General features: G+C 45.5%; 1 protein-coding gene and 1 long non-coding RNA gene across 2 annotated transcripts in view; one reads left to right on the top strand and one right to left on the bottom strand.

The window, feature by feature from the left end:
• Positions 1-21,068, bottom strand: part of ABTB2 (ankyrin repeat and BTB domain containing 2) — a 206,360-nt gene that overhangs the window by 44,693 nt on the left and 140,599 nt on the right. Inside the window, exon 3 of the mRNA XM_006124451.5 lies at positions 20,670-20,883. Within this exon, the coding sequence (XP_006124513.2) occupies positions 20,670-20,883 (214 nt within the window). The remainder of the gene's footprint in view (positions 1-20,669; positions 20,884-21,068) is intronic.
• The window catches only part of LOC142829158 (uncharacterized), a 32,896-nt gene that overhangs the window by 9,271 nt on the left and 2,557 nt on the right, over positions 1-21,068 (top strand). The window lies entirely within an intron of this gene.

Here is a 21,068-nt window from a genome sequence, read left to right on the forward strand (position 1 = left end):
GGGCCCTACCAAACTCAGTCTATTTTGATCAATTTCACAGTCATAGGATTTTAAAAATTGTAAAATTCATGATTTCAGCTATTTAAATTTGAAATTCCACAGTGCTTTATTTGTGGGGGTCTTGACCAATGTTCCCTCTAATTTTTTTTCCCCCATCTATGCATGGAATACATTTTATTAAGTGCACCAAGGCATGTGCAGATATGCACCACCACAGAAACACATGCAGCTGGCTGTGGGCCCTGTGCTAACCAGCTGGGTGGCCTCCCAATTGCTCAGCTTACAGGGAACACTTTACCCAAAAAGGAGCTGTTGGAAGGTCGCAAGGTTATTGGGGAGGAGAGGGGAAGTTGTGGCACTGCTGCTCTTACTTCTGAACTGCTGCTAGTGGTAATGCTGCCTTCAGAGCTCGGCAGCTAGAGAGAGGTGACTGCAGCTCTGAAGGCAGATGTAAGGATAGCATGGTATTGTATTGCCAACCTTCTGTGCTGCTGGCTGCAGAGCGGGTATCGCTGGCAACATCTGCTGTTATCTGGCTGCCCAGCTCCGAAGGCAGCAGTGCAGAAGTAAAGATGGGATAGGATGGCCACCCTTACTTCTGTGTTGCTGCAGGCAAAGTGCTGCCCTCCATCTGCCAATAATCATCGCTCTCTATCCTCTCAGCTCTGACATTAGTATAGAAGTAAAGGTTGCGATATTGCAACATCCCCCAAAATAATCTGGTGATCCTTCTCCAGCAACTCCCTTTTGGGTCAGGGCTCCCAGTTTGGGAAACACTTGTCTCCCCCATGAAATCTGTGTAGTATAGGGCAAAAGCACACAAAAGACCAGATTTCATGGTCCATGATGCATATTTCATGGCCATTAATTTGGCAAGGCCCTACTAATAGGCCATAAGAATGTCCATAAACAGGAGATGATAGTCAATACCAAATGGTGGTTTTATACTTTGATGTTTTACTACACATTTCCATGGGAGCTGTTTGGCAAATATCAGTTTGGTTTTACCATGAAGCATGTAGGCAGAAGACCCTCAAAGCTATGCTGTGGAGTTTGGCACCTATTGGATAATATGAACCTGCCATCTCCAATGAATTATTAATCATAATGCTTTTTTCATTTGGATGAATGGCATCAAATAGTCCTCGGGTTCCTGGCATGAGGTTGCCAAGCTCCTATTGTAATGAAATCTATGTGCTTCAGATAAACAGTGCTAGAGATAAGAGAAATCACACATATGAGGAGTATGATCCTCCAGCTTCTTAAATACAACCCTTTACTATTTGAGTTAAAGGAAAACTCCTTTAGCTGCTAACAACAGCAGGTCCCTTAACCTCTCTGTGGGCCAGAACCCAGAGGGCAACATCCCACACTCAATCTCACAAAACCAGTATATTACCAAGAAAACCCAACTTCCTGGAGAAACTGTAGACAGCTCCCTTTCGCTCCTACTCAACAACACACATGTATACAGGCAGTCCCCGGGTTACGTACAAGATAGGGACTATAGGTTTGTTCTTAAGTTGAATTTGTATGTAAGTCGGAACTGGCTCCAGATTCAGCTGCTGCCACTGAAACTGACCAGGGGCTGACTACAGGAAGCCAGAGGCAGAGTTGCTCTGCCCCCAGCTTCCTGGAATCAGCCTGATCAGTTTCAACAGTGGCTGAATCTGGAGCCTGGGACAGAACAGCTGGGGCGCTGCCCAGTAGGTTCCCACAGGACCAACCCGGCAGCACCCCAGCTGCTCTACCCGAGGCATCCCGCAACAAAAGCCTGGTCTGCTGGGGGGGGGGGGGGGGACGCACTAGCTGCGACCCTCCCCCCCCAGCACCCCAGGGAGACCCGAGCAAAGCCGCACATGCGGAGGGACCCCGCCGCCCGTGTGGCTTTGCTCCTTTGCCCCCGAGCAAAGCCGCACAGGCGGCATTCTGCCGCCTGTGCGGCTTTCTCCTGTCTCCCTGGTCTGCTGGGGGGGGGGGGGCAGCAAAGCCGCTGGACCCCCCCAGCAGACCAGGGACACCTGAGCAAAGCTGCCGCCTGGGCGGCTTTGCTCGTTTGCTCGGGAGCAAATACGCCCAGGCAGCGGGACCCCCGCCGCCTGGGCGGCTTTGCTCCTGTCCCCCTGGTCTGCTGGGGGGGGTCCAGCGGCTTTGCTGGACCCCCCCCCCAGCAGACCAGGGAGACCGGGAGAAGCTTTTCTCACCCCGGAGGACACGGGCGGTGACCCGCCGCCCGTAAGCTCCAGGGTGAGAAAAGCCCCGTTTGTGAGTGCGGATCCGACATAAGTCGGATCCGCGTAAGTCGGGGACTGCCTGTAGCTAGGACACTGAACCCTACAAGCTAATCTCAGTACCCAGAACTAATGATAACAGAACTCTTTATGAACAACTGTATCTTGGAAACAAGTAACCTAAAGCCCCCAATAGTCAAACATGAGCATGCAATTGTATGCAGTTACAATGTCTGTTAGCCCAAAGAAGGCATTTGCATGCTCAGATGAATAAGCAATAATGGCATGCGCTCCTCCTACACACCAGCTAGTGACTCTGCCATGGTTTAGTTCTTCTGGTGTGCTAGGTTGTAGGTGTGCAGATAACAGTTTGAGTTTGCAGATGACTGAAGATTAAATAGAAGTAGGGTTGCCAGGTGTCCGGTGTTGAGCCAGACAGAATGGTATTTTTGCCGCCTGTCCAGTAAAAAAAAATTCAGAAAATACCAGACACCTAGAATGTCCGGTATTTCCTGATTTTTTTTTTTCTGGCCAGGAGGTGAAAATCCCAGGTGCTTACTGGGTTCCGCAGGGGAACTGTCCGGCCCGGAGCAGGTAGACAAGACGGCGGACAACCACCAGCAGCCTGTTAGGGCCAAAAAGCCTCAAAAGCATTTCTTCAAGAGGCCACGCTGGTTTTTGTTTTAATTTTTTTTAGCTTAGCTCCTCTTGGGGTCTTTTTTTTTTTTGCTCAATAACTTTGGTCTCCCCCTTTTTCCCCAAGTGAGTTTTTTTTGGGAGGGAGGGGGGAAAGAGGGGGAAAGGGTTGGTATTTTTGGTTAAACTACCCGGCAACCCTAAATAGAATGTACATAGCTCCTGAAGTACAGGCTGCTCACAAGAATGTAAAACTACCTCCCAGCCACTCTTTATAGCCATGAGCTGTCAGTACTCCAGTTTTATTTGTGTATGCAAAATAAACAGCCATCCTCATGCTTCCTGTGGGGAATTTCTTATATGCAATTAAAACTAATAGTCCTTATGCAGTCTACCACTTTCTTCACTTCCAGAAGGCCCTACCTGATCAATGCTGTTCATTCTCAGGTGTTCAAAAGCACAGCAAGGTAGCAGCTCCAGCAATGTAAAAGGCCTTCCCGATCTCTGGCTAATAGAAGGGCTGAGATCTGGAAAGTGGGGAGATGATTTTTGTTTCCCTTGCCAAATGTATTTCTTCCATTATGTCCTGTTCAAACTCAGTTGTCAGAAAGCACATTTAAGAAAAATGAGGCAATAGTGAGTGATCCTTTATGAATGTCACATGAAGTGAAACATGTGCCAATCCTGCAGCTAACCATAACACAGGTGATTTAGTTTTCTTTTGGTTTTTAATGTCACAGTTTTGTTTTATCATTCAAAATGTGTGCCTTCTAAAATTCTCTGCACCGTCCATTGTTTGGATAAGCTGTTCAAGTCGACATCTTGGTGTTTGTGGTCCAGACACAAAGGGAGAGTACAGAATCCAATGTGTAGAGGTGATGATGACAAGAGGAATCCTTCTTCACAGCAGTGGTTCTGGCACTCAGAAAAGTGAGGAAATTAAATCAGCATAAAACACATTCACCTTGCTTCTCCCCTATACATCACATCCAGCTGTAGTAGCCTGGAAAACGGTGATATGAGACATGACATTTGCTGGGGAGTCCTAATGTAGCCTGAGATTGTAAACAAGGTGTTGACATGGTGGTACAGTAGCAAAAACTGAAGCAGGCCCCCAAGTCCAGCCAATTGCTCTGGTCCTTTTGCATTGCTAACCCACATCACTACTGAGCTGAGTGCAAAATTATGCCTTTGTGAATCACACAGGGATTTCAACAGATTTGGCACAACATGGATGCAAAAAATCAAGAGAATGTCAAAGGGGTTTAGCTAAGAAATATGGGTGAGCCACGTATAACAAGACTTTGTTAATTAATTGTTGAGGAAAGTGTTTTGTAGAGCAAATGAAAGAGGATATACAAAAAAAGGCCTAATATGGTAACACTTATGAATGGTCCTTACTTAGTCCACTACTGGTACTAGTTACACAAACAAAGATGGCAGGATCAGGCCCTAATATTACTTGATTACACTGAATTTCTAAATGTATTGGGTGCCTCTCCATCCAGGATCAGGCCCTACCACAACAGTCAGCTTCTCTGGAGCTACCTATGATGAAAGAACTATAAGAGCCAGGGACAAAGTTTTCTCACCAGAAGGCCCCCAGCCCTGAAAGTCCTTTCAGGAGAAGTTGAGCCTCACCACATATTTAACAGTCTTCCTATCTTTATGTAAATCGCATCTGCTGTTTTACTGGACCTACCCGTAATAGTGAGCAAGACGTGGAGAGAAAAAGACAAAGAAGAAAACACACTCAGACCAGATCCACAAGAGAGAGTGACAAGAGGAAGAGAGTGCTCTTCACGTTGTTCCTTTTTATGAGATGCCAGAGAGATGGACTCAGTAGAAGGATGCAATAGCAAGTTACATGGTATTTGTCATATGATCAAATCTTCCTAACTTACTCTGTAAACTCAGTTGCACAGGAATGGTTTTTAACCCTGGAGAGGTTTGATACAGCCACCCAAACTTCCATACTCAAAATATTATCAGACAATATAACATCCCATTTGTGGGACAGAGAAGTTAATGAAATATGCACTTGGGTGTCTGAGTGGAGAGCCTCCAATGCGCTGAAAAGGCCCTAGAGAGAGGAAGAATGTTAGACTGATAACTCCAGCCATGTTAGTGAGAGGATCACAGGCTGATGTGCCAATGTTCCTGAGTGGCCTGTCTAGGAAATTACTTAGTTCATTTATTTTGAGACTGATCTTAGCTCAGTTCCTTGGCTGCCGACTGTGAATTCCACCCCTGCTAGCAAACCCACCAGAAATGCTATTTTCTTTTCCACATCTCAACTTTAGTTTCCCTGCTTCTTCTATACTCTTCCAGTTCATTCAGCATTCACTTTCTCCCAGGCATCCTAGGTCTGACCTGGAAGGAAGGTCTCCGAAGTTTACTTTGTTGATCGCTCAGTTGAGGGGAATTGTTCAGCCTTTGCCAATGGCTAACTGCTACACCCATCATCTTTTCTATCAGCGACAGCCTTTGCCTTCATGCATGGGAATCTGTTGTGTCAGTTCCTATTTATCAGAAGAACATGCTGACCTTATACCATCATACAAGCTCAGGCTAGATTCACACACTGCTCTTCACAGCCAGTTCTTTCTGAGGGCATTAAGTTGCATGTGTGCAAAGCCAGCCCTGGGTATAAGAAAAGGAAGAAGCTGCTTCAGACCCTAATCATTTGTGGACCCTGAAACAGGGAAAGCCTGGCAGGTTCTGCAACTCATTGGCTGGGTTCTGGTTCTCTCGTGGGCAAACACACCTGCCTAACGTGAGGGGAAACCTGTACAGAAGGGAAGGGAAAATTTCCATTCCAGCCTCACTCTTCAGTGACTGGATCCCAAGGGAAGAGGGAATCTCATGATAGGTACTCTATTCTTACAAGGTGAGGTCACTAGAATGGATGGTCACATGGTCTCCTCCTCCTACAAGCCTTAAGTCTCACCCTTGCTTGGTTCTTTGTATGTGCTACAGCTGGTTATGAGGTCGACCGATCAGTTTGCACAGACTGATGGGGAGTCAGAGTGAATCACTTTGAAAACACCCTGTTAAAATAAGATCTCTGCCAACAAACCTCAGGAGTGCACTATGAGCATTCACCTGTGCACCAGAGTACTAGTACAGATTCGTGTTGCCAGTTCCTGTGATTCTGTCACTAGTAATGAGCTTTTTTGGCCTAGGCTGCAGGTAGGCTCATCAGGACTCAAGATGCAGCAGCCACCTTTGTGTAATTTTCAGATTGCCAATTCCCATGAATTTCAGTGGAGTGAGGAATTAGAGCATTTGGCGCTTCTGATTTACAACATTCGTCAGCTCATGGCTGGTAACCCCCTCCAAAGCTGGACATAGGTCAGATTCGTATTTTCTATTTATCATTAGTAGCAGCTTGCCTAACAAGAGAAACTGTAAGGCCATGTTGGCAGTAATTGTTATACTTTCAAAATAAAGAAATTCACATAACATTCTCTCGTACAATATTGTTTTCTCACCTAGATGAGCATCTTTTTCAATAAACCCCTCCTAAACTTGATCCAATGTCCATTGAAATCAATGGAAAGACTCCCATTGATTAAAATGGGTTTGGGATCAGGTGCCCTAACTAAAATACTCTTCACCTCTGTTTCTTAGCAAGTAAGAAATAGCTGCAGTGAGCATGCCATCCATTTGCAGTTCTTGTTATTACAATTTCAAGAAAATGTTCAATGCTTTTTGGGCATGAGATTTCCAGCTGTTCAGATGAAAATGAAAGTACAGTAAAACTCCGATGGTCCGGCATCTGATGGTCCGGCACCATCAGGAACCCGGAAGTGCTCCGGGCAGCCGGACCATTGGAGCTGCTCTGCCCCCAGCTTTCTTGATTCAGCCACTGCTAAAAATGACCAGCAGTTGGGGCGGTTGGAGGCAGAGCAGCTGAGGCGCTGCCAGGAGCACTGCTCCTCGGGGCTGCGGGACCAACCGGGCAGCACCCCAGGTGTCCCCAATTCAGCCGGTGCTGAAACTGACCAGCGGCTGACTCCAGGAAGCCCAAGGCAGAGCTGCTCTGCCCCGGGCTTCCTGGAATCAGCTGCTGATCAGTTTCAGCAGCGGCTGACTTGGGGACACCTGGGGTAGAGCAGCTGGGGGGCTGCCAGGTTGGTCCCCGCAGTGCCGAGGTGCGGCGCTGCGGGGACCAACCCAGCAGCCCCCCAGCTGCTCTGTCCCAGGTGTCCAGATTCAGCCGCTGTTGAAACTGACCAGCGGCTGACTCCAGGAAGCCCGGGGTAGGGCTGCTCTGCCTCGGGCTTCCTGGAGTCAGCCGCTGGTCAGTTTCAGCAGCAGCTGAATCGGGGACGCCTGCAGCAGAGCAGCTGGAGTGCTGCCGGGTTGGTCCGGTAGCGCCGACCCTTGGCGCGGCGAGATCAACATGGCAGCACCCCAGCTGCTCTTGGGGACGCCTAGGGCAGAGCAGCTAGGTGCTGCCGGATTGGTCCCGCAGCGCCGCTCCTCGGCGCTACTGGACCAACCCGGCAGCACCCCAGCTGCTCTGCCCCAGGTGTCCCCAAGTCAGACATGGCTGAAACTGATCAGCGGCTGACTCCAGGAAGCCCGAGGCGGAGCTGTTCTGCCCCGGGCTTCCTGGAGTCAGCCGCTGGTCAGTTTCAGCAGCGGCTGAATCAGGGACGCCTGGGGCAGAGCCTGACTATCGGAAGGGGGGGCTATGAGCGGTCTGGGGTGGCATCCCCCCCACCCAAGACCCCTTATAGCGCCCCCCTTCCGATAGTCCGGCATATCTGAATCCGGCATCCCCTGGGTCCCAAAGGTGCCGGATTATCTGAAGTTTACTGTATGTGAAAATGAGTGAGTTCCTGGGTGACTGAAGGGCACATTTTGGAGTTTTCTTAGGGCTACTGCAACCAGAAGTCTCCAACCCCAGGTTCCCTTTATTGTTCACTGTTTAATATATTACAATGCAAAGATCAACCTTGCCAGTAAATATCACAAAGGGAGGGGAGGAAACCCAAGGAAACTTTTTGAAGTTATCAGTGCTTTATTTTACTGCATAGACATTTTAGCCATGACAGAAGGTGAATGAGATTGGGACTGCTGTCTTCTCTTGACAGCTCTGGCAGGGAGAGTGTAGTGAACAGTGCCAGGGACTGAGTTAGTCTTGACTCAAAGGTTCTCCTCCTGCACTACTGATTTGCTGGCATGTCATTTAACCTCCATCTGCTTCAGTTTTTCCATAGAGGTACCTCATGAAAGACAATAATAATAAGAGTTTTGCAAAGCTCTATTAACTAATGTTTGTGAAGGGCATAGAGCTCCTTGGCTGAATGCACACCAAATGCAAAGGATGATGATGGAGTTAAGCGGACAGTTTCTTCTCTGGGTAAACCCCATAATTGCTGTTTCTAACTGAGGTTAATATTTCCTATTGGAGTAAATTACAGACCTCAAGTTGCAGAACTTGCCTGTTTCCTGAGGAAAGAGACAGTCAGTGCTTAAACAATGTCAGTACTAAATAAAGGATACTGTTTGAGTCTGTGGACAAGTGCTCCTCAGTAATAGTGGCTAGCAGGTTGCTTTGGCTTCCTTTCATTGTTAACAACATCTTCGTAACAAAGAAGGAAGCTGAGCTGTTCTGAAGACCGAACATGACTTGGTATATTTTATGACAATAGCCACCGCCACCTTGCTCTTTGGCCTTAGAGAGATTAGAAACTAAACTCCCACTGGGGTAATCCTAGATTTTCTAAGCAATCTTTTCTAAAGGAGGCCCCAGCAATTTGTGCTGCACAGTTCCTTATCCATGACTGTGTGTCTCTGTGACCTGACAGTGGATTATTAAACCAAAATATACTGTTTTCATCAAATGCTTACTGTAAGTGCCAGGCTGACTGTTTAAAAGGGCTCAGAGGGGTAGCTGTCTTAGTCTGTAACTTAAAAAATAACAAAGTAGTCCTGTGGTACCTTAGAGACTAACAAAAATGTATAGTATCATGAGCTTTCATTGGGTAAAATACACTTCACAACCCCCAGCTCATTATCTGATGAAGTGGTTGTTTAAAAGTTGTTTAAAAAAGGATATCTGTTCTGCAAGACAAATCCCACCCAAAGGAGTTACATGTCTGGGCAGATTCAAATCTCTTGTTTGTGGATTACTCTCTGGGCAGAAACCACAGTCTGTTGATTCAATATATTGTAATCTAACATATTTGCTGAAAGGGAATAGAAAATGAGCCACATTCTGCACTCAGTCCCCACTAGTGTAAGTTTGTAGCCATATCACTAAAATTAGAGGAGTTGTTTGGCTGCACATTAATTACAGCTGGATGTGATCCAGTGGTAGCTTTGCAACTCTAGAGTCTCTCTTAGATGCTCCCTATCTATAGTAGGAGGCATAGCTTAGTGGTTAGAGGTCAGGACAGAGGTGTCATGATTATGAGGTAGAAAAATAGTCTGGTGTAGCTGAAACAAAATACAGGACTATGTAGCACTTCCTCAGATCAAATAGTGGAAGAAAATAGTCACAGCCATATATACCAAAGGATACAATTAAAAAAAAATGAACACATATGAAAAGGACAAATCACATTTCAGAACAGAAGGGGGATGCAAGGGGGGGGATGCAAGGGGGGCTGTTTCCCCCACTGTGCCTCTGCCTCCCCGGAGACGGTGCTGGGGGGAAACCAGATTTTAAATCGGTTCCCCCCAGCACCGGCTCCTGCTCCCCTCCCCCACTTGCTGTCTCCAAAGCAACTTGTCAAGGGGGGAAAGCAACTTGTCGAGTAGTGACTTGACTACCCGATAAACCTAGGCTTCTTGGGTAGTCGACTAGTCACTTACACCCCCCCCCCATAACCATGCCTCCCATCATACAAATGAACAGCTAAGCTTGTAAAAAACTCTCCCCCTTAAATTATAAAAAAATATCTATCAGTTTCTGGAACTTGAATGAAACCAACTTTCTGAAAGTCCTATGCATTTCTCGATAGCAGATTACCAGAAGTTGACATATGGAAGCTCTTTTTTACAATATTGTATATTTATTGCTCATATTCAAGTAGTTCCACATGCTTAAAAAATACATAGCTACAGCTAATCCTGAGGTGAGACTAGATTTGGACATAAATCAAAATAAGGCTTAAATCAAGATGCGGTTTTCCCATAAGAATGAGAAAGACTGAACTTCAGAGTGAACTATGGGATGACATTCCCATAAATCAAAGTGAAACAATAGCCAGTTTTTCAAGTGCTTAATGGAGCCGGTCTAGAGAAAACAGAAAGGTCTCCAGCCTCTTCAAAAAAAGACAATTCAGAATATAATTTTATTGCTGGTAGTCCTAGAGCTGAAAGTATCAAATCGTGTTCTACATGGGGCTCAGTGAGCAACAAGACAGGGTTGTAAAAAAGAATTTGGACATTTTTAACCTGCATTAGGGAAGACTGTTCCAAAGAAATCTGACAGACAGCTTGTGGTTCTGCTATTGCAGTACATAACTCTTCATGATCCCAGTGTTAGGGTTGCCAAACCTCTAGGAATTAAAGATTACTCTTTAATTAAAGATTGTGTTATGTTACGAAATCTCCAGGAATACAGAAAACTGGCAACCAAATCCAGAGTGCTTCTGTAAAAGTACTGGTACGGAAGCCAGGTCTATAAACTTGTATCAATATAACTGCTTTGCTCAGAGGTGTGAAAATTAAATCCACCACTGAATGACAATGTCAACGGCAGGCCTTTTCCTTTTCCACTGCTGTTTTTTGTGGAGATGGATTAACTATGGCAATGGAAGAAGCTCTCATGTCAATGTAGTAGTGTTTTCACAGACATGCTGCAACTGCATCACTACAGTGCTGTACGTGAAGACCTAACCCGAGGAAGGAAAAATGCATTATGACAGAACTGAGAACTAAGGATCTGATAGTACACACATTTAAATGGTTAACCAAAGATCCTAGTCTCATTGGTTAACCTTCATCCAGAGGCGGCAGCACGTGTGGGGGTAGCAAGCAGCTCTGCTGGAGCCTCCTTCCCACCTATCCCGTGTGTAAAGGTGTGTCCATTGAAAATTTCAGTGGTTACATGTTTACCAAAAAATCAGCATTTTAACATCTCTACTATGAAGTTGGAAGCACCCACCTGAGGAATAGGTTTCTCCTGAAAAAGCCTCTTACTATCATAATAGTTACCGACACTTCTCATGGGCATTGAAAATGCATCCCCCCCAAAAAAACAAACAAACAAACAATGGCCAGAGCAGTAAGCTCAGAAATGTCACCCCAACAACTGTCATCAAGTTAGAGGAGTGTTCTCTAGTGGCTACGCCTGGGCTCGCTCTCTGGTTCTGCCAGTGGATTGCCATGCAACAATGGCAAGTGACAGGATCCCTTTGAGGCAAGCTGCATTAATAAGCGAGGACGTTCAATGAACAATATCGATTCATAGATTTTTTTAAGGCTGCAAGGGACTGCTATCACCACCCTATCTGACCTGCATAACAGGCCGTGAAACTTCACCTTCATCAAGCCTAAAACATAAATATTTAAAATGCAGTGGCACTCTTATTGTCTAGATCAGTGATCTGCGGAGGCCTGGTGGTCTGTGACGGTACTGCAGGGGGTCCGTGGAAAGTTTAAAAATAAGGATCAGGCCCACCACTTACTTTTCTTTTTTTTTCCCTCCCCCAGGAAAGGGGGGGAGAGGGGGGAAGAGTCCATGAAATTTTAATAGATTGTAAAGAGGTCCATATGCCCAAAAAGGTTGGGAATGACTGGGCTAGATGTCTACACAAGGAATAGCACATCGGCCTCCCAACCAAGAGATTGAGAGGCTTACTTGACATTATCCCTAAACACTTCACCCCCTTACTTCATCCTGAGGTGAAAGGGGTATGCGTAAGGAAAGGAGTATTTTTAATTTTTTTGATTTCACAAAGCAAAACGAGAAGATTTTCCAGGTGGGAATCCTAAGACAGCAGCCATGCTGGAACACTGTATCATGTTCTGTACAATGCTAGATGCTTCACAGGATGGTGTAAGTTCCTCATTAAACACTTCAACATGCAATGCTAACCAGTGGGGGAAGACTTCTTTCTTTAGCTAGCGCAGGTTAGCAATAGTAGTACAGGTTAGCAACAATAGTAAGGATGTTTACTACTGGGAACACTAGGCGTCTCCCAGGGTTGCTGGCCAGCCTCTGAAGTCTATACCATTGCATCTTCGTCACTATTGTTACCTGTGCTAGCCAGATAAAAGACAGACAAATTGTACATGGGCTGACCACCACGTTTGAGCAAACATCACTTTCAGGGGCACCTGGGCTGCGATTCAGTTGTGGATCTGGACTTAATGACTCAGGCCCATCTCTGGTTTCTCTCCCAGCCAGTGAAACTTTGACTCCTGCATTATAAATGTCCAATTCTCTATTTAGTAACAAATGAAGCCATTTGTCTCAATATTTAAGCAACGTTTAACCCCAAGAGCAGCTAGTGCCATAGAATGTCAATGCCTTTCTTATGAGTTCTGAGTGCATCAGCATTGCTACATTCCTCATGCTTCCAGCTTCTCCACTGAGACACGTTACAGGGCAGGCATTGCTGGACATACTTCATACAGCAGAAGGTACAGAAGGAAAAACAGCTAGTCCTAACCGGTCATCCTTTCTTCTGCTGTCTGGCAAACCACAGTGTCTATTGAAAGGCAACAGACTATGGCAATAACATCTATACATTTCCCCAGCTTGGCCCTTTCAGCAATGGAAACTTGAATGCTGTTCATAGCCGTTAGTGCCAATGAGGTAACAGATGGGAGGGCTCCTCTCTTAAGTAGGAAATTCTTAGGTCATTTTTGAACCTGGTACATAGAGCAGCTGCCCAGCTGAAAGCAAAAGGAGCATCAGCCATTCTGAGGTGTTTCAGTGCCATGGGGGTGACGGGATTGTTTGATTGATAGTACCTAGGTTGGCAGTCACTTCACAGACATCCACTCTGAATGAACAGCAAAATCTGAGGTAAGTATTCTGAAGGCCTCCATTGGCCAGCAGTCAGAACCACAGTTTCTCTTGTTCCCATGGCCTGGCCCCTGTGTACACGTGGATGACTTTTTTCAGTGCTCACAGCTTTTCCAGCCCTAGAAACAGTCAGTTTCCATCAAGCTGGCAAGTCCTGAATTTTTACTGCTGGCTGAAAGAGGCCTTCTCCATCAGCTCTGGAACAAATCTTTTACTGAGAGATTCAAATGTGTGCAGAGATTGTGAGCTCTGCTGACACAGAGTGTTTTATACTCAAGACCATTCAGATTAAAATAACACTCTGCATGCAGCATGTAAAGCATGGCACATGCGCCACCTGGACAGTTCATAAACCTCTGACAATACTGGCTCCACTGACAGTGACAATAAGACAAGATTAGGATTTCTTTTTAAGTATTCCGTAGTACTTTACAAAGCAATGCTATCAAGAGGTGATCAGTGCAGAAATTTGGTATTTTGGTTTTATGATCTTAGAGTCCATCAGAGGATCTCAGAACCTTTTATGAAAGCGGGGAAGGTATCATATCACCTTTTTTCCAAATAGGAAAGCTGAAGCACAGTAAAAACGTACAAAGAGTCTTGTAGCACCTTATAGACTAACAGATGTATTGGAGCATAAGCTTTTGTGAGCAAAGACCCACTTTGTCAGATGCATCTGACGAAGTGGGTCTTTGCCCACAAAAGCTTATGCTCCAAAACATCTGTTAGTCTATAAGGTGCTACAAGACTCCTTGTCGCTTTTGCAGATCCAGACTAACACGGCTACCCCTCTGATACTTAGTAAAAATGTAAGAACACAAGAACAATCACACTGAGTCAGACCAATGGCCCATCTAATTGAGTACTTTGTTTTCTGAAGTGGCCAATGTCAGGTCCTCCAGAGGGAATGAAGAGAAGAGACAATCACTGAGTGATCCATCCCCTGTTGTCCATTCCCAGATTCTGGCAATCAAAGGCTATGGACACTCAGAGCCGTACGGACATCAGCAGTGGGAAACCACCTTCACAGGAGCATGGGGAGGGAGCGGTTTGTTCTTCACACTATGAAAATATGTTGCCTGCTGTGTAATCTTTGCGAAACCCAAGCCATATCAGTGCTCCAGGCATGCTCTTTTTTTTGCGGATGACTAAGGTAGAGGTGTTCTGCTGCGACACTCTGAGCTCTGATGCCCTCAGGCAGTCTGAGGTTTGTTGCTATGCAAAGAGGTTTACTCACATCTCAGATCCTTGCCTAGTGGAATAGTGAAAGAGATGCAGCCCTGTTAGTCTGGTCTAGATAGTGGATTTGCCATATTTCACAGACACAGCTCTTTGCAGATTGCAAAACACTTCCCCAGGTGCCACCTTTAGCACAGTGAAGCTAACAGAGCAGCATGGGCAGAGCATGAGGCCAAGATGGGGTTCAGTCATGTAAAAAGCATGCTGTTTTCGACAGGGACAGTGTTCCAAGGCTTTTTACGTATTGATGCTTGCCTCCCTCCCACTCCCCCCGCCTCCCCACACACAACCTCTTCAGACAGGAATCTGAACACCACAGGGCCTCATCACCAGCCAATAAGCTTTCTAGGGTTTCAATGTACAAATATACACTGGAGCCCTAAATAGGAGGCTCCTATGTGTCTCTCACTGCCACTTGGCCCTCACTATCTCTACTCCTTTATTTATCACCACCACTTTTAGTCTTATCAGTCTGGCCCTAAAGGAGTTACCATGGACATGGAGGTGCGAATAGAGGTGGCCTAAGTGTGCAGGCCACTTGCATGGGGATTCTCACACACACATTGCACTTCCCCTTTATATGTGCATTCTCACAGTGCCTTACATGCACATAAAAGACAGAACTATTAGCACTTTAAAGACTAACAAGATGGTTTATTAGGTGATGAGCTTTCGTGGGCCAGACCCACTTCCTCAGATCATATTCTGGAAGAGAATTGGCATGACCATATAAACCAAAGGAATACAATGAAAAAAGTGAACACATTATTAAACTGACAAATCAGATTTAGTACAGAAGGTGGGATAAGGGGGAGGGAGGGATGAATTGCACTCACCCTGGTGCCGAGTCTGCCCGTGACAGCAGCTCTGTCCTTTCCCAGCATTTTTTGGGCACCATTCTAAAAGCCTATACATGACAAATAGCCTAGTAGCACCTTAAAGGCTAACAAAACATGTAAATGGTATCATGAGCTTTCATGGGCAAAACCCACTTCCTCTTGCTCACAAAAGCTCATGATACCATCTACATGTTTTGTTAGTCTCTAAGGGTATGTCTACACTACCCTCCTAGTTCGAACTAGGAGGGTAATGTAGGCATACTGCACTTGCAAATGAAGCACGGGATTTGAATTTCCCGGGCTTCATTTGCATAAGCCAGGCGCCGCCATTTTTAAATCCCGGCTCGTTCGAACCCCGTGCCGCGCGGCTACACGCGGCACAGACTAGGTAGTTTGGACTAGGTTTCCTAGTCCGAACTACCGTTACTCATAGTGGAATAAGGAATAACGGTAGTTCGGACTAGGAAGCCTAGTTCTAACTACCTAGTCTGTGCCACGTGTAGCCGCGCGGCACGGGTTTCGAACGAGCCGGGATTTAAAAATGGCAGCGCCCGGCTTATGCAAATGAAGCCCGGGAAATTCAAATCCCAGGCTTCATTTGCAAGTGCGGTATGCCTACATTACCCTCCTAGTTCGAACTAGGAGGGTAGTGTAGACATACCCTGAGGTGCTACCAGACTATTTGTAGTTTTCTAAGTTTTTCCAGTTACAGATGAACTAGGCTTCCCCTCTGAACCTATATATGACAGCAGCCATCAGGGATGGTTTTAGGACAGTGAATTTTATATTCCCTCAATGTCAGAGGGAATCATTAAAAAGTCCTTCCAACCCTGATTTTGCTTTGATTTTCACAGGATGCCCCTTCATAACTGACAAAGACCTCATCTGATAAAGCAAATGGCTAATAGGTTGTGAGCTTTGAGTGGGCAACAACAATTTCCACTGATGTAAATAGGAAGGTCCTCTGGGCTTCTCAAAATGAGGCCAGACTTTATAAGACTAGGTACCTGATGAAGTGGGTTTTATCCACCACAACTCATGACCTAATACATTTGTTAATCTTTAAGGTGCCACAGGACTGCTTGTTTTTACAGTTACAAATTAACATGCCTACCCCTCTGAAACTAGGCCTCTAACTCTAATAACCATCCTCCTCCTTGCTAAGTTTAGGGCTCTTTTAAAAAGACATAGATTTTATATAACAACCCAGGAACCACAGCACAAATAATTGCAAAGCACTTCACCATTATTGACCTGGTTTGACCAGAGTTGCAATACACATGAACAGCATATTTCAGAGAGACCATATGCACACAATAGAGCAATGCAGAGTTTGTAACCAATTTAGCATAGCTCAATAAAGAATAAAAGGGCTGGCTACACAGCTTTGCCAAGTTGGAGTAGGTGAATTAATGTCTTCATCTATCACGCTGCGCCCTGGCACACTCACATGTAACCTCGGCTGCCTTTTCTCTTCATTTGGAATGAATAAACAGACTCATGTACAAAGTGTCCCCAGCAACATTTACCCCACTAGCCATGTTAAATAACAGGGATTGGAATCAATGGGGTATAACACAACGTTTTGGCACAGATGCCAAGTGGGGTTGGAAGTTTGTCACTGTTGGTATACCTGGCTGTTTGTCTTACTACCTAGGTTCCATCAAAATCTGAAGCCATTTGCTCAGTCTGGTATTTTCAGGCTCATGTGTTTTGTTCCCCTAATGCCAAGCTTTTGATTTTTTTTTAAGTCTTGATTTGAAATAAGTGGTAGAAATATTCCAAAACTCTGTTGCAGCAGCATCTAGTATTGATTTAAAAATGAAATAGACTTATAGCTTCGCATTGAAATTTTGCTATTGCATTCTCTAACACAGCTCTGGGGTCACGGAAGGGATGTATTTATGGAGAGGAAGTGGGAAACTGGGACTGCATTCATGATTTAACTTATATCACCTACCTTCACTGGGTATATGTACTGCAGTGTAGATGAACTCTGTGTGAGCTTTTAACATTGGCAGGACAAATAATGTAGCCCATTTTTCAGTTATTACATTTGTATCCCCTTCCCTATTTTAACCATGTAACTTTTCCCCTTATCTAACTAGTCAAAACAATTTAAAATAAAATCTGCTGAATTCCTCTCTTATTTCCTCTGTTTACATCACAAGTTAGCATCCAGTTCTCTCCAGTTTGTTCTATTCCCACATTAGATCTTATTAAGGTTGTAGTTTCTTTTGGGGGAGGATTAGGCATCAGTACAGGAAGAATTATCATCCTATAATGTAGTAGCATGCTAATCAGACATATTGCGGTTGGTGCTGCACAAGGATATAGTAACAGTTTCTGCACAGATGAGCAAAGGAACCTTTGACGTAGGCTTGTGAGTGGTTTCAAGAGGGAACATCTTTCAGACTGAAATGTGCACTCTATGGTCTCTATCAGGGAAACTTTATAGTTGTCCTCTCTTTAGTTGCCATTTTTCTTAATCTAAAAAATAGTCACTCAGGCTGAAATTATAGCAGTAGCTGTTTGGATAAAGTTACCTGATATCATCCTCCCTCCCTACCCCTGGACTGTCCAGTTCTGCATTTTGTTCTGGAAACCTGAAGCTACAAAATGGTGTACCTTAACACCTCCCCTCATCTGCAATGGATACTGCTATGAGTCTGCTCGAAGCAGTTGCTCCCAGTGCCTGGGAAAAAAGCTGCAGCAGATTTAGAGGGACCACACCCACCACCAGGACCTGACCACTGGCACTGATACCACCATCAGGTCTGGAGAAGTGAGGCCTGGCCGGCAGCAATGACATCAACAGCAACACTCAGGTTGCAAAACTGGGGCCTAGCAGTGGCACCAGCCCAGAAGGTGATGGGAGGGGGGAATGCATGAAATGGGCTGATCCATATTCCCCATGGGTGGAAGGAAGAGAGAGAGTCATGAAGCCAATTTGTTCTGATTTATAAACTATTTTCCATGTCAGTGTTATTTAAGTGACATTTCACTAGCTTTCAAAATTACATTGGATGTTACATTTGTTATTTTTTTTTAGTTCTTAAGTTTGAAAGAAAAATTGTAAGTTAAATTAATGGGAATTTCTGACTTGACAGAAAATGCTTTTATCATTGCTACAGCAAGCATCACTAGGTGGTGCTATTACACACCATCTTCCAAATTCTTAGCCTGCAAGCAAGTTTTGGACAGGCAGATGTGTAACGCATGGGAAGCTGTGCTATGTGGTTGTTAGTTTTGGATTATGCAAGATTGGATATAGAGACAGCTTTGGAAGAGAGGGAGCCGTGTGAACAGCTGGAGAATTTGCTCTCTGCCTTGGGGTATGATAAGAGTCCATTCTCAAAGCAGAGTTGCTCCCTGGGAACTAGGGATGTAAGCAAGTAATCGACTACCCAATAAGCAAAAGCTTATTGGGTAGTCAACTGGAGTATCAACTACTCGCTCCCTTCCCCCTTTTGCTGCCTCAGATAGACACAGGGGGGGGGGGGGGGGGGGGGGGGAAGGGGGATAGCCACTGTGAAGCCAGTGCTGGGGGGAGCTGGCTTGAAAGGCAGCAGCGGGGGGGGAGGGGGGGGAAGCAGCAGGGAGTTAGGGGAGGCTGCTGCAAAGCAGCCTCTGCCCACAGCTAGCCCTGGCTGCTGCAAACAGGGGCTGCTGGACTCAGAGAGAGCCAGGACTGAGCGGGTCCAGCTCGCGCTGGTCCGGGACACTGTGCCTCTGCATTTTAAATGTAATAAAAGCCTAGCTCGAGTCGGCTGCTGGAGCTACCCCCACTGTAGCTCTGCATAGTGGTCCTTATGGACTAGTCATGTAGTTAATACAAAATGTATCGACCTCACAATTAGTTAGATAACTGAAATTTAACATCCTCACTGGGAACCAATCCCTGGTTGGATCTAAAAAGAGGGACTGCCCTGCATGCAGTTTGACCTTCTCATCCCAGGACTTACACTTACAGTATATCAGTTTCCACATCACCAACCACTGGAGAGCTGACCTACAAGGCCCTGGTCATCTGCTGCCACTCAGCAGTGTAAGCTTTTGACAAAGTAGATTTTACCCATTAAAGCTTATGCCCAAATAAATCTGTAAGTCTTTAAGTGCCACAGAACTCCTCATTGTTTCAGCACCAGGGTGACTCTGGAGTCAGCAGAGGACATTGGTGTTGGAATAAGTGGCCACAGCAGTAATAAAGCCCTGGTATCATTCCTTTCTCTTGGCCTGATACGTGACCTGTGTTCTCCTTTGGAGAATGTGGCCACCTGGCATGAGATTTGGAATCTAACACCTTGCAAGCCTGAGATGCTCTTCAATGAGAGACTGCTCTCCAAGCAAAGGGGAATACCATGTGGCTGACTTTTGGCTAGGCTGACAAGGAATCACACAGCAGAAGCTCCACTAACTTGTCCTGGGTACAACTGGCCACAAACTGGAACACTTCTTCCTGGGACATTCAGAAATATAAATACAGAAATATAAATACAATGAGAGCAGTCTCTCATTGAAGAGCATCTCAGGCTTCACTGTAAGTCGCCCTGGTATACATCCGTTCCACACTAAAGTCATTGACACTTGTAGGAACAGATGCACTACAAGTCCTCCCGTTCCCCACCTCTTAAGTTGCACAAAAAAAATGCAAATGGAAGTCAGCCATGGGAAAAAGATTCCCCATTTTAAGTTGTTCTGCTATAAGTCAAAGTTTCTTGGAACGTATCTTGGACTTATAGCGAGGACAGCCTGTACATACATACACATATACATACATATAGGAACAAAACAAAATTTCAAAATTACTTGTGAATGCCAATGTTTTGTTTTGCTGAAGAATCAGTGGAGCAGTTCATCTGGTGAACTGTCCCAAACTAGGGACGCTGGGAACCAGGAACACTGGAGCCCTACAAGCCCAGGCTGATCAACAGCCGCAAACCTAGAAACTGGGCTCCCTGATTTCCCATCGGCCTGCCAGATGGGGTGCTGAAGAACTGGGTGTGGTAAGCCAGCAGGAACCCAGGCAGGTTTTGAAACCTGGCTGCTGGGTAGGTCTGTGTTAGAAACCTGCATGGCTTCTGTCAGCATTTAGTCGAAAATCAATATGCGCTTACAAAACATTGCAATTTAGACAAATCAACCTTTTCCAACTGAAAAAAATATTCCATTGGAATACTTCCAACCAGCTCTAGCAGTGAGACTACCTGCAGAGTCAGGTACTACTTTGCATGAGGAAGGGTGGCCCTTTGTGTTTTTATTTGCGTACTGGCTTCTTGTGTAAGTTTCCCATGTACTAGACACGTAGCAACAACTGAAAAAAAGCCCCCAGAAAGGGTGGTCATAAATCCCTACACCAGGGTCTCCACTGCAATCAACTCTCCTATACCACAGTCATTCATCAGTGGTATTGAGAAGGTAACGTTTTCTTTGGTACGGTCTTTACTGTTTTAGGCAACCACATGCACTCCTGGCAAGGTCCCCAGACAAGCCTCGCTGGCAATATGCAGTATATGTCTTGCTCCGAAACGACTGTCTGAGAAAGCACTTTGTAAAACTGGCCAGGCTAAAGACACACGCTGGCTGGGGAGCAGGAACAACGGATGCCTGATAGATCACATCCTACAAAACCAACTGCCCATAAGACCAGAGCTGTTCTGCAAAAAGAGGCCTTGTTGGCCTGATTTCCTTACTCCTAACAGTTCCTTAACTGGGTAACTTCCTTACCTTTCATTATTCAGGATCATCCTTGGTGGATCCAGGTTGGGGTTCTCCATGGACTCCATCTGAGGACAGCGTAGGAAGTAGTAAAGGGTATGGAGGGCATCAGGGGACCAGGTGATGGGCTGCTGTTGCCTGGTTTGACGGCTAGGGCTCATGCCAGGACGGAAGGTATTATTCAAGCATTGCATGTGGTGCATTGCTCGTGATACCAAGTCACCTGCACAAACGGGAACAGGAGAATCATTTCTGAATGTTTGTCTAGACTCATATGCTCATTTTCTCAACTAAATAAATTCACTGGCAACCAAGAGACTCTTTCTTTGTGCATAATTATTATTTACCCACCAAGTCAATAGGCGGGTGCCAGAGCTGCTATTTTATAGTTAAAAGCAATGGAAATTT

This window comes from Pelodiscus sinensis, chromosome 5 (genome assembly GCF_052426305.1).
Source record: "Pelodiscus sinensis isolate ZL-2025 chromosome 5, ASM5242630v1, whole genome shotgun sequence".
NCBI lineage: Eukaryota > Metazoa > Chordata > Testudines > Trionychidae > Pelodiscus > Pelodiscus sinensis.